General features: G+C 33.2%; 3 protein-coding genes across 13 annotated transcripts in view; 1 reads left to right on the top strand and 2 right to left on the bottom strand.

Annotated features, from left to right (window-relative positions):
• Positions 1–1,930: 1,930 nt before the first annotated feature.
• On the bottom strand, positions 1,931–4,628 carry LOC127064547 (uncharacterized). The gene has a single exon (XM_050995739.1). It carries the CDS (start codon positions 4,570–4,572, stop codon positions 3,196–3,198), a length of 1,377 nt encoding a protein of 458 aa, XP_050851696.1. The 5' UTR covers positions 4,573–4,628; the 3' UTR covers positions 1,931–3,195.
• Positions 4,629–4,776: 148 nt separating this feature from the next.
• Positions 4,777–7,734, bottom strand: LOC127064543 (ring canal kelch homolog). Its single transcript, XM_050995732.1, has 9 exons — positions 7,161–7,734; positions 6,948–7,094; positions 6,458–6,862; positions 6,121–6,374; positions 5,835–6,062; positions 5,591–5,763; positions 5,374–5,514; positions 5,040–5,295; positions 4,777–4,967 (listed from the first exon to the last, which is right to left on the bottom strand). The coding sequence occupies exons 1-9, from the start codon at positions 7,232–7,234 to the stop codon at positions 4,777–4,779; spliced, it is 1,869 nt and encodes a 622-aa protein (XP_050851689.1). The 5' UTR covers positions 7,235–7,734.
• Positions 7,735–8,597: 863 nt separating this feature from the next.
• LOC127064537 (cyclic nucleotide-gated cation channel beta-1-like) overlaps positions 8,598–15,334 on the top strand; it is an 87,085-nt gene continuing 80,348 nt past the window's right edge. The window contains exons 1-3 of one of the 11 annotated variants that reach the window (XM_050995713.1): positions 8,598–9,063; positions 12,621–13,626; positions 14,017–14,262. In XM_050995713.1, the coding sequence (XP_050851670.1) occupies positions 14,110–14,262 (153 nt within the window). In that variant the 5' untranslated portion in view covers positions 8,598–9,063; positions 12,621–13,626; positions 14,017–14,109. Of the gene's footprint in view, positions 9,064–11,543; positions 13,627–14,016; positions 14,263–14,511; positions 14,589–15,334 lie in introns of those variants that run through there. The other 10 variants (XM_050995714.1, XM_050995717.1, XM_050995719.1 and 7 more) reach the window with 10 other exon arrangements.

Below are 15,334 nucleotides of genomic sequence, written 5' to 3'. Positions count from 1 at the left end.
TACAAACTTAACACCCACCAATAGACGAATAGCAAGGACTGTACATCTCGCTTGTGCTGGTAGTGCATATTTTGTTCATACGTATCACCGAAATCACACATTCTTCGAACGAAAGACAAAAACAGACTCAATTGCATCACTTAATACTTTCCATTTTGTAAGTGTTTTTCGGTTTATCTTAATTGAATATAAATAATCGGTTAACAGGAGTATGCATGGATAGACTGCTTCAGCAAGCATTCATAAATGAACATTCATTAACAAAAATTCGTCGACTAATTGAATAGTCTACGCATACGTGGAGCCGAGAAGATAATAAGCTGTCGGCTATATATAACAATGAGATTAAGTATTTTTGAAGTAGCTCAAAGTGTAAATTCTTGAAGTGCATCGAATGGATAGAAAATCGAGAGTAACTATCGTAAGAAATTCCAATTGAAAACTGTTTTTACATTTAAATTACTGATATGTTAGAATTTTTGATTCGAAAAGAATTTTTTATTCGATTTTAATTGAAATATAATATGACTGAAGTGAAGGTTTTAATTTTATATAATTTTTATATAAAATTTTATTATATTATTTTTAATTTTTTAATTTCATGAATTTCTTGACAACGAAATTAATCTCTTAGCTATTTTTTAATTATTTTTCAATTTGGGGGAAAGAAAGTAAAGAAAATTTTTTTAATATTTTAGATCCAAAAGAATTATTAACTTTAAAATTAAAGAAGTGTTACTTTTCATTGTAAATTAAAAACAAAATAATTTTTCGATCTTGATATTTTCTTGAAATTGTTTTAAAAATATTTTTCTCAAAGTTTCAAGGTAATCTGAAAAAGATATGAAATCTGTTAAAAAGGAAATCTGTTTTTAGAGAAATCGTGTTTGAAATCTGTTCTAAACAAGATCTGGAGCATAGATAGGTCTTTCAAATTGACCTGCAGAGGGTTAAGGTAGCAGCTGTTGGCCGCCTTGCTGTTGAATGATTTATTGTCCTTTAGAAATGTCTATACCTGTTTTTATACATATAGAAGAACTCTAACGCATTTTTCTAATAGATCTAAGGGACTCCGAAACTTGGGTATAAGAAATTTAAGATGATTGGTTAGTATAGCTGTGAAAGCCGAACACAATGTACAATTTGCTTTTAAAGTTTCACGTTTGTTTATTATCATATTTTTAATCAAGCATGCATATGTATGTACATATATACAGGGTGTCCCACGTAACTGGGGTTTCAATCGTAATCTCTTAAACGATTGAAAATAGAAAAATGTTATAATTCAAAGTTAAATGGTATAATCAGACGGTATATAATACGAAGTTATTACTCGTTCATTAACATTTGGTGACAGACATAAATAATCCAAAAAATTTTAGCTACTATAACTTTCTAACACATAAGTTTAAAATATAACTATGTCAATACTATTATGTAAAGCATCAACTGGTAGATAAAAATATTTATTTCCATTAAAAAAAAAAAGTACAGTTGCGTTTTCTTGTTCCATCGATGTATAAAATAAAGGTGCATAAAATTATTTGCATATTATACACCATCTGATATCATTTAATTCTGATCTATATTTTTTTCTAAAACCGTTTCGATAGCCTATTCTAGTTGCATAGGATATCCTGTATATAGAATAGAATACATATGCATTTAAATTAGAACAATAGAATTAATTACATTTTTCTTGCTTCTCTCTAGTTTTTTTATTTATTTATTTATAAGAAAATAAAATAAAAATTTTCTGTCTTTTTCAAATAATTAAAATATTCAACTTTATATACATATATAAGATATAGAAATGAGATCAAAACCTGTGTGTGTATATATATATATATATATATATATATATATATATATATATATATATAAATGTTTATTAAAAATGATAGATAATAAATCCACATAACACACTGCATTATCTATCATAAGATCCTTTATTAATTAGACGTTGATCACAACGTTGATATATGTATATAACATCTGCTTCTTCTCCGAAATACAAAAAATAAATATAGATAATACGTTTAAGAATTTAACTTGTACCGTCGGAGTTCAAATTAATCGGATTCTTTTAAGAGAATCGATATAATTCATTTCAATTATTTTATTTCATTTAATTTGTTACTTTTCTTTTCTTTTGCATTCATTTTTTTAATTTCTTAAGCGTGAGAGATCTTTATCTTTTTTTTTATCTTAATCTATATTGGCGCATAAGAATCATTCATCAAATTATCGACACATTTCGCAAGTTGCCTTTACAATGCTCTCCTCTCTTTACTCCATTTTTTCTTTTTTTTTTCTTTTCTTTTTTAGATAAATACCATAAGGACGATCGAATTACAAAAGATTATTTACACTTTTTTACTTTAAATAGAAACGTATAATACGATTCTATTTTTTGTTTCCTTTTTAGCAAATCTGAAAACTTTATCGAATTGTTTAATCGAGCAGTATGCAAAGGCAATTTTTTAAAAATACTGATTAATCTTTTATGTAAATATATACGAGTATAATAACATCAAGTCTTATCATTTGTAAATGTAGAGATTCTTTTTTCCTTTTTCTTTTCTTTTTTTTTTTAAATTGTGGAAGCAGCGAGTAGGTCGTTTAATTCTATGATCAAGCTTAGAAAATGGCTATTAATATTTCTAGACGGCTGAAAATTAAAATGTTCACCGATGTAGATCATTATTAAATTCTATTTAATAGATTCTATTCTACGTAGATTATGATCTATATAGCAAACGGAGAACATTGTCAATTATTTGTCATTATCATTATCATTATCATCATTATTATTATATTAATATACAACACACGGCGCCAGTTATTTATATAACACAAGTTGGTGCTACGAAGCTACAGTATTTTTTAAAAATATATCTATATCTATATATATATATATATAAAAAAGAAAAAAATAAACTAGAACACTACAATCGAACGACCTCTCTACTGACATCCTAGAAGTAGACTTATTTAAACATTATATCCTAGTAAATATCACAACCTGGAACTCTACAACTATTGTCATTACACATAATGAAAAATGAGAGATAAATTAGCACTTGAGAAATTATAGATTATTCGTTAGGAGAAAGAACTTTATCAGTGATATTTAAAAAGAAGAAATATGATAGAAAAGTAAGGTAAATTGGAAATCATAGTTTAACAGAATATTTAAGAATCGTCGCTATCACTCTCTTGACGTTCGCGTGGTTCTTCCTCCACAGGAGCATTGTCAACGTTTCTGTCAGGATTAAACCATCTATTAACGAACCACCAATGAACCGACAGTCTACTGTGATTACATTCTGCTCTTTCACATCTACCAAGAAACTGACAAATCCTAGCTAAATTCTGATTTCTTATGCAAGAATCGTCGCACGTGTGTTGACGTTCCGCTGAACGATTCACGGGACAAACGGAAGCTGACGAAGTAGAAGGATTGTAAGAGGTAGAGGCAAGGATCGATCTGATATTCGCTGAAGTACCAGCTTCTGTTGATCCTGCTGAGGACGTTGAAGCACCGGTATTATCAGAATTACCAGTAGGTGCTGAGCCAGAACAAGATCGATCGATTCTACCGATGTGAATCGTTGCATACAGTGGATTATTAACGGATGAACCAATTCTATTGATCCAGTCGACATATCTTCCAACTTGCATCGATGAACTCGAGCTAGGCATTGTCTTGTTTCGACAAACACAGCCAGCAGAACTTCTATGATGAGAATCCTTACCTCTGGAAGATGATGATTCGGATGATCGATTACTACTAGCAGAGAGTTTTGCGTAAGAGGCATAATCGCCACGACAAAAGGGACATTTGCAGTTTCTAGATAATTGATATATATACTGTCTCGCGGTATTGGCAGTATCTTGATAACGAAGTCTATTATGTAAACTCTGACAATAATGGCAAACGTATCTCGAATCCATATGCCTGCAGTAAGGACAAGAACAGTTGTAACCCAAAGGATAAGCTGATCGTCTGGTAGACGCATAAGCGAGATTTTCACTGGAAAAACAATTCCGTCCGAGTCTTCCTAAACGGCTTTGACAAAATTGATTGCCCATTCTAGAGGAATCCAAATAGACGTGTCGAGGTTGATCGTATTGATTAAAATTTCTCGAGTCGATCTCGTTCAAGAAATGACCACCAGAGATCAGATTCAACATTTGATATTTCAAACGAGAGTAAGCTCTATTACGGCAAGAAGATCGATCGTCAATTCTCTCGTAAATATGATCATCCGTAGGATTCTGATTATTCGGATTATTAACGAGATCGTTACGACCACCTTCAGCGTTATGGTCGCCTTCGTTGTCTTCGTCATCGTCGTCGTTGTCCAATCTTTCGTAAATATTTTCTTCTGGTTCCTGATGTTGTCGAGCTCTGTTATAATTTCTAACAAGATCAACGGGATTCTGATAATTGGGATTAAGATTCGGATGTGGTTGAGCCGCGCCGGCCGGTCGATTTTGAAAATTACGTGCAACCCGAGCAGCATTCTGATAAGCCTCGTCTCTTTCCTGATTCCTATTTTGATTCATAACTACCACAGCCAATTCCCCGTTCTCGTATCTCTGACAAACGCAACGAGCTCCTTGACAAGCGTGACTACCAGCACGATATTGCTGAGGAAGATTCTGATCTGCATTTTGCACACCGCTGGGCTCGGCCTCTCGTGATGGCTCAGACACGTCGGCAATCGAGTCTGCATTTTGTTCTGTCACGTGCCCAGCGGATTGCAGACCTCACATCGTCGTAGCAGGTGCCATCGGTTTGTCAATTATTGCAACACCGGCATAACTACGACCAATTCCCATACAAGTTGGCAATGTTGTCCAGGTATCGGTTCTAGGTGAATAAACTTCAACGGATGCTAAACTGGATAAACCGTCGTCACCACCAACCACATACAGAAGTCCATTCAAAGCTACCACGCCTATAACAAATTGCTAGTGTTAATTATTCTATAATTACGTGATTCATACAATTCTTTAACGATGTTACTAACCAGCGTTTCGTCTACAATGAGCCATATCGCTTATTGGGGTCCATTGATTAGTCTCTGGATTAAAAGCTTCTACGCTTTTTCTTATTAACGGACCATCGTGTCCACCAACCGCATATAATATTCCATCTAATACACCTACACCTGCTCCGCTACGTCGTGCAGACATTTCAGGTACTGGCTTCCATTGATCTTTATCTGGATTATAACATTCTACGCTGGATAAACATTGCCGTGATGCTCCGTCGTATCCACCAACCTAAGAACGTTTATATCATTTAATTAAAATGTATTTAATTTCATGGATTTATATGTCTGAAAAAAAGAAAAAACTCACAGCATAAAGAAGACCTTTTACGACACCAACACCGACGCTACTTCTACGCGTTGACATTGGTGCTATCATTCGCCATTCGTGACTATTTGGATCGTATACTTCGGCAGAGTTTAATCCGGTGGAACCATCGAAACCACCAACCTATAAAATATTTACAAATTCGTATGGATTTGTATTTTTAAATAAATAAAGAAAGAAAAAAATACAAAGTATTTACAGCGTAGATGCAATTGCCAAGAACTGCAACACCAAGAGTCGATCTTCTCGCAGACATTTCTGGACAAGGTGACCACTGATCGGTAGCTGCATCATAAATATCTACAGTACGAACTCTTAAAGAACCATTAAAACCTCCTACAGCGTACACGCGATCACCGAGTACAGATAATCCTATGACAAATAGAATAGATTTTTAAAGGAATTAAATATGATTGACTTGTTAACTTTGCAATATTAATTACCAGCCCTACAACGTCTTGTTGGTAATTCAGACACTTGATACCACCTTTCTTCTTTAAAATCATAGCATTCGACACTTCTGATAGCTTTAGGAGCCTGTCCACCGACTACCAGCAATACTTTAGGTAAACCACGTGGCTGTCTTGGCTTTGTACGTGGTGTTTTGAATAATGATTTCTGTTCGCCCTTTAGTAAATGATATTTCAAAGCTTCTATTAAAAAATCTTTACCTGGAAAAATATCTTAAATAGTAACATACTTTGCCGAACAATACAAATGATTACTTACATTGCAAGTTAGCTTTAAGAAGAGGTTCTTCTTCTACACGTTGTACAAGGTATTCTTGAGAAAGTAATGGCAAACGCACGTGTTCCATTAATTGTGCTAAATGCGCTTGTCGTGTTTCCAAGTCATGATGGACCCATGATATTACACATTCAAAGACCTTCTCCTCCGATGGAACCATTAAACGATCGCTACAGATTAATTTTGCAACTTGCTGCGGTGATAACGTCAAAAATTCGTCTCCATCGACGACTTCTCTGTTAAGTATTTCAATTATTGTAACAAAGTGAATATTTTTAATAGATTAAAGTGTACATAGTTTTTAGGTATTAATTCTTACGAGAAATGTTGTTCTATATAACTATCAGCGTGTGCCAATAATTCCAAACATCCATGAAGATCTGCGAATGCACGGATTCCGAGACAATTGGATGGATGTAATTGTGCTTGTAAGAAATCACAACATGCATCTCGAACATCCGTTAATTGTAAAAGATTTGCCGCTGGAAGTAGCACTTGTACAATGTCCTCTGTGACATGAACTTCAGCAGAATATACGTATTCGACTAATAATTCTAACGCAGAATAATCTACTCCTTGCAATGTAATTCTTTCCTGGTCGCGTTCTTCGAAACTTGTAAACATAGCATAGAAGTAAGGACTACAAGCGGCAAGAACCATTTTGTGTGCTGGAACTTCCATTCCTCCATCCGCTACTAAGATTACGTCGCACAATAGATTTTTTCTATAAAAGGAATTATATTAAATATGTCAAACAGCATATAGAATTATATATGTTTATTGAATAGTTAAGTCATCATAATATTTACTTGCGCATTTCATTGATTACTTCAAACGCACGGTTGGTATGATGATGATTTCTATAAGGTGGTTTGTCTCTACAACCTTCTCGAGGAACATGTTTTTGGGAACTCTCGTCCAATGAATTTTGACTTGCGTATCGTAATAACAAACAGCTGAAAGATAAACCAATAAGTTTGTTTATTCGAGATTATAATAAAAGAGATTATCGTAACTATTACCTGCCCTTGTTTTCAAACCCATCGTTAGCACTGTTGCCAGGATTTTGAGCTTGACTTTGGCCAGCAGACTCCATATCAAAAAAAACTCTAAGTATACCTAATTGCGCTTAAGTAAAGATTAATTTATACTGAAGAAATAATCATCGAATTGAGGTCTTTGAAATATGATTTATCATTTAACCTAATAATTGTTACCGCATTATAATCGTTCTTTGAATGCTTTAAAAAAATAAATTAAATAATATTATTACGTTTTCACTATAAATTCGGTTTAACCACTGTGGCGTAGGAACAATGTTAAACAAAATTAGTTTTCACACGTCGAGATGTAAAATAATTAATATTTGGCATCGTTCGAAGAATTATAATGTCAATGAAACAAGTTATTGCTTTGATAGAGATTGAATGCAATTCATCGTTACTGTCACAACATTGCAAGTACCATACAATACTATACACAAAGATCTTCCATTTTGTGTGTTGCTATGTGTATACTGATCAGTCTATAACGAAAGATCGTAGGAAGTAAAATGAAGATTTCTGTTTAATACCAAATATTTCATATAAGATATTTTTTTTATCGACATAAGATAAAAAGAAAATCAATTGAGTTATCAATTACTTTGCATTCAAACTTGATTACAAAAGTTAATTAGTTTCAAATTACTAAAAATAAAGATTTCGACATCTATAGTCGATAAGGTCGGGTTCTTTAATTCTATTAAAAGTATCTCATATGATAATAACGTGAGTGTGGAGTTTCGAAATTTCGATTTTAATTCCGATGAACGTTAACGTCATAAAAATCTATTGATAATGTCGCATGTGACAAAGAAATGCATTGAAATCTTTCAACCGAGAAAGCAGTTTTGATCGATCGATATAATCAATAAATTACAGATTCCTACTTTAACATATAAATAATAAATAATAAAATAAATGCAATAAGTAACATTTCCTCTATTAATACAAAATAATATGTGCTTTCATTTGAAATAAAGAGTAATTGCTAAGATTATATCATTGTACGATTAAATGTAGAAGAAGAAAAAAGGAAAGAAAGGAAAAGAAAAGAAAAGAAAAGAAAAGAAATTTTATCATAAATTAGCTGTTCGAAAAATTTGTTCTTTAAAAGTTACATAAACAATAATAAATTTGTCAACATAAACAAAAATAAATAAAACTTTCGTTAAAGGAATAGCTTTAGAGCGAAATAAAACTGGTGAGAAGACATTGCGCAGGGTGGAATAGTGTAGTTGGTAGGGGAAGGAATTTGGTTTTTAATCCATAGGTGTGGATAAGGGGTGGTGATGGTACGAGTTTGACGAGTTCTGCGCGTTAAAGCATCGAGGGTGCGGCGCTTCCATCAACGGATCCTCCCACAACGTCGACGTCGTCGTCGTCGTCGTTGTCTTCGTCGCCGTTGTCGTTGTCGCCGCCGTCGTCGTCGTCGTCGTGGTCGTCGCCGCTGTCGTCGTTGAGCATCCCTTCTTCGAAGTGCCCCTTCCTGTCGACGCGTCGGGTTGCGTCGGTGTCGGCGGGGTGGCGGCAGCCAGGCGCACGAGGGGGCTCGAAACTGCTCGCTTCCTCTAGTGGCTCTCGTGTGCTCGCGTGACACGTGCGTGAGGAAAGACGACCGTTTCTGAATCGCGAAGACTCGATCCTATCCTGTAGGTTTCTTTTTCTCTTTTTTTCGACCGTGTACATTTTTCTCGTGAAGAAAAGAAGAAGAAGAAGAAAAGAAGAAGAAAAGCAAGAAAGAAAGAAAGAAAGAAGAAATAAAGGACACGTCGATCGATCGATTTGCCATCTTCAGAAGAGATTCGTCTTACTATGTGAACGTGTAGAAGACACCATATATATATATATATATACATACATATATATATACACACATATATGTGTATGTATATATATATATATATATATATATACAGAATAGATTCGATGTTTTTCTCTTTTCGAAACGTTCAATTTATCTTTTGATCATTCGATCGATTTTTCGAAATGACAAAGAGAAACAGAGAGAGAGGAAGAGAGAGAGAGAGAGAGAGAGAGAGAGAGAGAGAGAGAGAGAGAGAGAGAGAGAGAGAGAGAGAGAGAAGTTCCTTTTTTTTCCTCTTCTTTTATTTCCTCTCATGAATCTCCACTATAGCTTTTGTATTTAACAATTCTCCTAGTCCATATCGGTGTTCCTTTCAAATTATATAGAGTATCTTCTCTCGAAGATTTTTAAATCCTCGGCTGGACCAAGAGAAAAAATAGAAAATTGGATGGATATTCGACATTCTAGTAGACAGAGGAATTAGTCTAATCACTTTTCATAGTTTCCCATGGCTCAGATCCAAGTTAGTTGCAATCTACCTATATTGCCGGTAAATCGGTTCGACCTTCTCGTTTCGAATAAAATTCCTATCGGGTTTCCATCACAACGATCGTAAATTCTCTTGCGACGCTTTGACGCATCGAGTTCGTTTCTCTCATATTTTTCAATGCGTTTAGGTAAACGAATTGTTTGAAAATGTTCTACTATGACGGATAGGATGTCGTTCGATCAATCAACACCCCGTACGTTCACCCTGATCATTCGAAAATTTCTGCACACTCATGCAATCTCTTTGTTGACGTGGACTTCATTTCAAACGTTTCGAGAAATTGATATACCATAAATCAAAAAATAAGGAGAACAAAATTAGATATAAAAAAATATAGTGAATTATTTCCTCGTATGGATTTAATTGAAAAAAAAGAAAAAAAGAAAAAAAAATTATATGTAAATTAAATGGAAGTAAATTAATTCTTACAAAAGCGCATTACATTGTAATAATGAATTTTCATTTTGGTAAACAAAAAAAGGAAAAAAAATTGGAATTGATTTCTCAAACTAAATTGCCGATTGAATTAAATCGAGATAACTGCAGATCGTTTAGAGAAACCACGTAATTTATCTCAAATCCTACGGAATTCGATTCATTTTCGAAAAGACTTGGAGATCGAGGAAGAAGAATTATCTGATGATATATCAATCGTATTCGAAAGCATTTCCTTGTTGGAAAAACTTCTTTTTTTGTACATTTATCATGTCCCTTAAAGAGATCTAGCAGCGTGTGTCGCATAATCGAAATAATAGTCGTTGGTACTTTTTGAAATTCGATCTAAGCAAAAGTAAGCACCGCGTATAATCATTTCATTTAGAACGATAGTATTTACTTTGTCATTTGAAATTCGATAATTTAATGAATTTCTTTTATATATTATCCCGTTAATAATAGCAAACTTTTTTAATGAAAATTATTTATTGAAAGTTCTTTACCAAATTTTATTTACACTTTTTACGTGAAACAATTAAAGTAAAAATATGAATTATAATGAAAAAAGAAAGACGATAAAATAAAAGAGAATAAAAAAATTTGAATTCTAAATTTAATAGCTCGGGGAATGATAGAAATATATAAGAAATTAGTTGCTCAACGTTGCGCGAAAGAAAGAAGAGAGTAGAAAAAAAGAAAAATATTTGAAAAGAGGAAAAGTTGTAAAATTCAGAGAGAAAGAAAAATCAGCATATAAAAGGTACATCAAGAACTAGTGTATCAAGTTGCGACTGTCTGTATCTAGCTCGAAAAATAGAACGTATGAAATAATTTAAGGGAAAGGAGAAAGAGAAGAGAAAGAGAGAGAGAGAGAGAGAGAGAGAGAGAGAGAGAGAGAGAGAGAGAGAGAGAGAGAGAGAGAGAGAGAGAGAGTAGAAACTATATAGGAAGGAACCATAATAAATTTGTATGAAAAAGAGACGTGTTCGTAGAGAGTGACATGTTCATTCCTTGAAGTCTGTACTTCATGACAATATTTAATCCGGTTAGAACGTGGAAAAAGTGGAAGAGGAAGAGGAAGAAGAGAAAAAAAAGCAAAAAAAGAAAAAGAAAAGAAAAAAAAATGAAAAAGAGTAAAAGTAAAAAAGGGAAAAAGAAGAAAAAAATGAAGAGAGGCGAAAAGAAAGAAAAAGAAAGGGAATATAGAACGAACAACACCTCGGCACTGTTCGGTATGGTTCGTCGTGCTCGTTTAGAAGTCGATGCGTTTCTACGATGCCTCGTCTTCGTTCGTTTCTACTGGTAATCCAGTTATGCTCGAGCTACCACAGCTAGAAAACTTGCTATGTGTTAGCCCGATAATCGTTTCGACCGACTTCTTCCGTACAAGAAATGTCAAACTGTCTATTTATATATATATATATATATACATTTATGTTATATACATATAATATTATAATATATATGTGTGATATATGTGTGTATATACATATATATATATATATATATATATATATATATATATAATTTTTATAAATTGTGATAAAACAAAACAAAAAAAAACAGAAAAGGAAAGAAAAACCAAGTGACGGACTTAATAATAATGAGATATTGTTGATTTATGCTTCTCATCTTTAAGTTCATTTATCTCGAGGAAAATTTGAAAAGAAATTTTTCTTCATTTTCTTAGACATTATTTTGTTCTTTTTCTTCCCTTCTTCTTCTTCTTCTTTTTCTTCTTACTCTGAACACTAGCTACCTGTTTTTCTTAGAAACTTTGTAACAGGAAGGATTAACTTAGAGGACTACTCGACCATGTTAAGTTTTCCATCTGAGATTTCTCGTAACGCTTATCACGAGCCTTGGCACGTAGCAAGTAGTATGATACTCGTATATCACTCGACGCAGTTTAACTTCGACAAACTCTTTTGTGACGTTCTTGGCACACCGCTAAGAAATACTTTTCGTTGGTTCTATCTTCTAAGAACTATCTTTCTCTTTCTGAACTTTTCTTTTCTTTTTTTTTCTTCTTTTTCTTCTTTTTATTTTATTATATTACCTTTGAACAGGAACGAAGAATATGATACTTTTTCTCATTTCTTTTCATTCATTAAGAAAGTAATTACAAGTTCGAGATATAGATGATCAAAAAGAAAAAAGAAAAAGTCGATTTGTTATCATCAACTATTTCTTTCTTTTCTACCATGAAAAAGAAAAAGAAAAAGAGGAAAAAGGGAAAAAAGAAAAATGTTATAGCAAGATTGAACGAATTTCACGACGGTCTCGTAAGTTTTGACGTTGATATTGGCTCGAATTTGTTCGTAACTTGGCGCGATACTCTCAGTAAGATTTTCTTTTGCTATCCCTCGATAACCATCGCGTTGATCCTCTGTTCCCACCCTCTCTGTCTTTGTCTCTCTTTCCATCTCTATGTCTCTCTGTCTCTCTATTTCTCTATCTCTCTATCTCTCTTTCTCTTTAGCCTCGTACTTCATCGAATTTGGCTCGTCCTTTTTTTTTTTTACGAGGGCGTAAGCTCCAAGTGAACTTCCTTTCCCGTTGGAATATATTTGTGATCTTTCGGTATTCGAGATATTTGATTTCCAAGAATGACCTTCGTCTTCGATTATATCACAACTGGTCGTTCTAGAATTTAATTATTCGTCGAGTGGATCGTTATCGAAGATACGAGGCTATGGACGATCAACTTTAAGGATGAAGATTTCGGATTTTTTCTGATCGATCGAGTACAAAATCAAAAAGAAGAAGAAGAAGAAGAAGAAGAAGAAGAAGAATACGAAATTCGAGTTCAGTGAAAAAAAAACAAGAAAACATAAAACAATAAAAAGAAGTGTTTCGACAAAGTCAATACTTATTCAACGATATGAGTGAATCAGTGATTATATCAAACTTTTTTCTTCGGTAGAATAAAAACTGTAATACATTAATATGAGCAAAGTGTTACGTTCGTTTACTTGTTAACCTAATTGAAATTTTGGCGTGTTATGAAAAGAGGGATGGAAAGAAATCGAGAGAAGAAGCAGAAGGCATGCGAAGAGGAAGAAGAGGAACGAAAATGTACGATATCGAGATGTCCTCCTTAATCGTTCAAGAAATATCGACGTGTTTCGAGTGAATTTTTTTTTTTCGGGAAGATCACCGATCTTTCATCACCGCACCCTTCATCACCATCAACATTACTACCACCATAAAAAAATTAAATAAATAAAAAAAGGAACAAGGAAAGACAAGAACGGAAAATCGTTATCATTTTTTTTTCAATTCTCGTCGAAAGAATTCAATTCTCATCGTCTTAGAAGAGGTCAATGAACGCTCAAAAAATACTTTCACTATCTTTCTTTTTTATCAACGAAACTCTACTAAACGATTAAATATCGAAGTTTAAGAATACCTTTCATTCAGGAGACAACGATAATATAGAAACTTATTTTATCAAAGACTGCCATGATTTAGAAAATGTAGTAAGAGATAGAATCGCTCATAGTGAGAAGTTATGCGAGTTCTGTGTTTCGATAAGAAGAAAATCTTTAAGAGACTTTACGTGGAATCAACGAACAAGAGTGCTGTGGATGAAAGGCTAGGATGAAATGATACAAGTAGTTTGTTTGAAGAAAGAGGACCGGAGGATACAAAAAGTGAGCGAGAAAGAGACAAAGAGATACACATACCACACACACATACATATAACAACATACGTATATACATACATACATACATATATACATATATACGTACACACACATATATATATATATATATGTATGTATGTATATATAAAGACGAAAGGAAATAACTCGAGAAGAGAAGAATATCCAAGGACTGTTCGATTTTTCTTCTCTTTTTTTTAACTTTATCTTTTTCTCTTTCTATCTCTATCTCCGTCTCTCTCTTTCTCTCTCTTTCTCTCTCTTTTTCTCTCTTTTTCTCTCTCTCTTTTTTCCCTCCTTCTCTTTACAATGACTTTTATTTTCTCTCGCTGAAATTTCTTCGAAAAATTTTTCAAAGAACAAAATTTTCTCCTTTAGTCCTTTGACTATAGTTTTGAAATAAAGGAGTTGGACGATGTGTTCTGGCTCGAGCGTCGCCGTAAGGAGACTCATTTACAGGAATAGAAAGAAATGAAGTTATCAGTGTCGGCTTACAGAGCTCAGGCCAGTGCTCATAAAAAAATTCTTTCGAATTATCAACAACAACTTAGTTACGGTGCTACCAATCAAGCATCCTCGAGCCGGACCCCTTCGGACCCCGCTGCGGTCCTGTCTGGCCTCAAGGTAAGCGTTTTTTTTTTTCTCTTTATACACTTCTTTTCTTTTCCTTCTATTATCTTATACTTATTATTTCTAATGTTAACGTGCAACGATTCAGAGCCATCATAAAACTGGCCTGAGATAAACCTTTATACGTCACATCATTCATCGACTCTCTCGATCATTATACTCAAAAAGAGTACGTTGAAAAGTAACGAATCTCATGATCATTATCATAATTGATCATTTCTTTTCTCTTTTCTATGGATGCAGCTCTGAATGTACCAATTAGGAGTACGCGATCTTAGAAAATGTCACAAAGACAACCAGTGGTTCGTATATCGCTCCCCGTAAGTGTCAAATGTCCAATTTCGAAAGTGTCGAATTTTCTCTGACATTTAACGTTCTGTGTCAGTATAGACGGTGCAAGTTTTTTTCTTCGTTTCTTATTTGTTTTTTTTTTATTATTCTTGTTTTTGCTTTCATTCTCATTGTTCGTATCCTCATCGTTATTTAGTTATATATTCCTATGTTATAATTAGTATGATCTCTTATCGTTATCAATAGTATCGATTAATATAGCACGAATTTTTATAATTAATCTATTCTATTAATCAAATGCTCGATGAGATATGGCTGTCAGACCCGATCGATGTACGATATATTTTTTTTCTTACTTGTAGTTCTTTTCTTTTCTTTTTTTCTGTATTCGTATCGGAATGTATAATTCATCGTCGACGTTTCGTTCGTCTTTTATTTGTTTTTTTTTTCGTTTTTTCCTCTTCTCTGTTTCGTTCGAATAAGAAATCTCGATGGATAGATAGATGGCTCGTTATCGTTTAAACGTTTCCTTTCAATTGAAATATTCTTCTCTTTTGATCTTTCCTGACTAGTAAATATTTGACAATAAGTTACTCACAGTGTATATATATATATATAATATTGTTATATATTATATATATTGTATTGTTTTATATATATATATACCTATATTTAAATGTACATAACTTTTTTAAAAAGAATATTCACAAATTTTATCATTATTATTTTCATCTGACATTTCATTTACTATCACACTTACTGTTGCTCGATCAAC

The sequence above is a fragment of the Vespula vulgaris genome, chromosome 6, assembly GCF_905475345.1.
Source record: "Vespula vulgaris chromosome 6, iyVesVulg1.1, whole genome shotgun sequence".
Lineage (NCBI taxonomy): Eukaryota > Metazoa > Arthropoda > Insecta > Hymenoptera > Vespidae > Vespula > Vespula vulgaris.
This window is presented reverse-complemented; position numbering and strand designations above follow the sequence as displayed.

What these genes read in the sequence shown, in the direction of transcription:
- LOC127064547 (XM_050995739.1), bottom strand. Translation starts at nt 4,572, where the DNA reads ATGAATCAAAATAGGAATCAGGAAAGAGACGAGGCTTATCAGAATGCT.
- LOC127064543 (XM_050995732.1), bottom strand. Translation starts at nt 7,234, where the DNA reads ATGGAGTCTGCTGGCCAAAGTCAAGCTCAAAATCCTGGCAACAGTGCT. An exon ending in TATATAGAACAACATTTCTC is followed by an intron (nt 6,375 to 6,457) that starts GTAAGAATTAAT and finishes AATACTTAACAG; the next exon opens with AGAAGTCGTCGATGGAGACG. An exon ending in AACAAGACGTTGTAGGGCTG is followed by an intron (nt 5,764 to 5,834) that starts GTAATTAATATT and finishes TATTTGTCATAG; the next exon opens with GATTATCTGTACTCGGTGAT.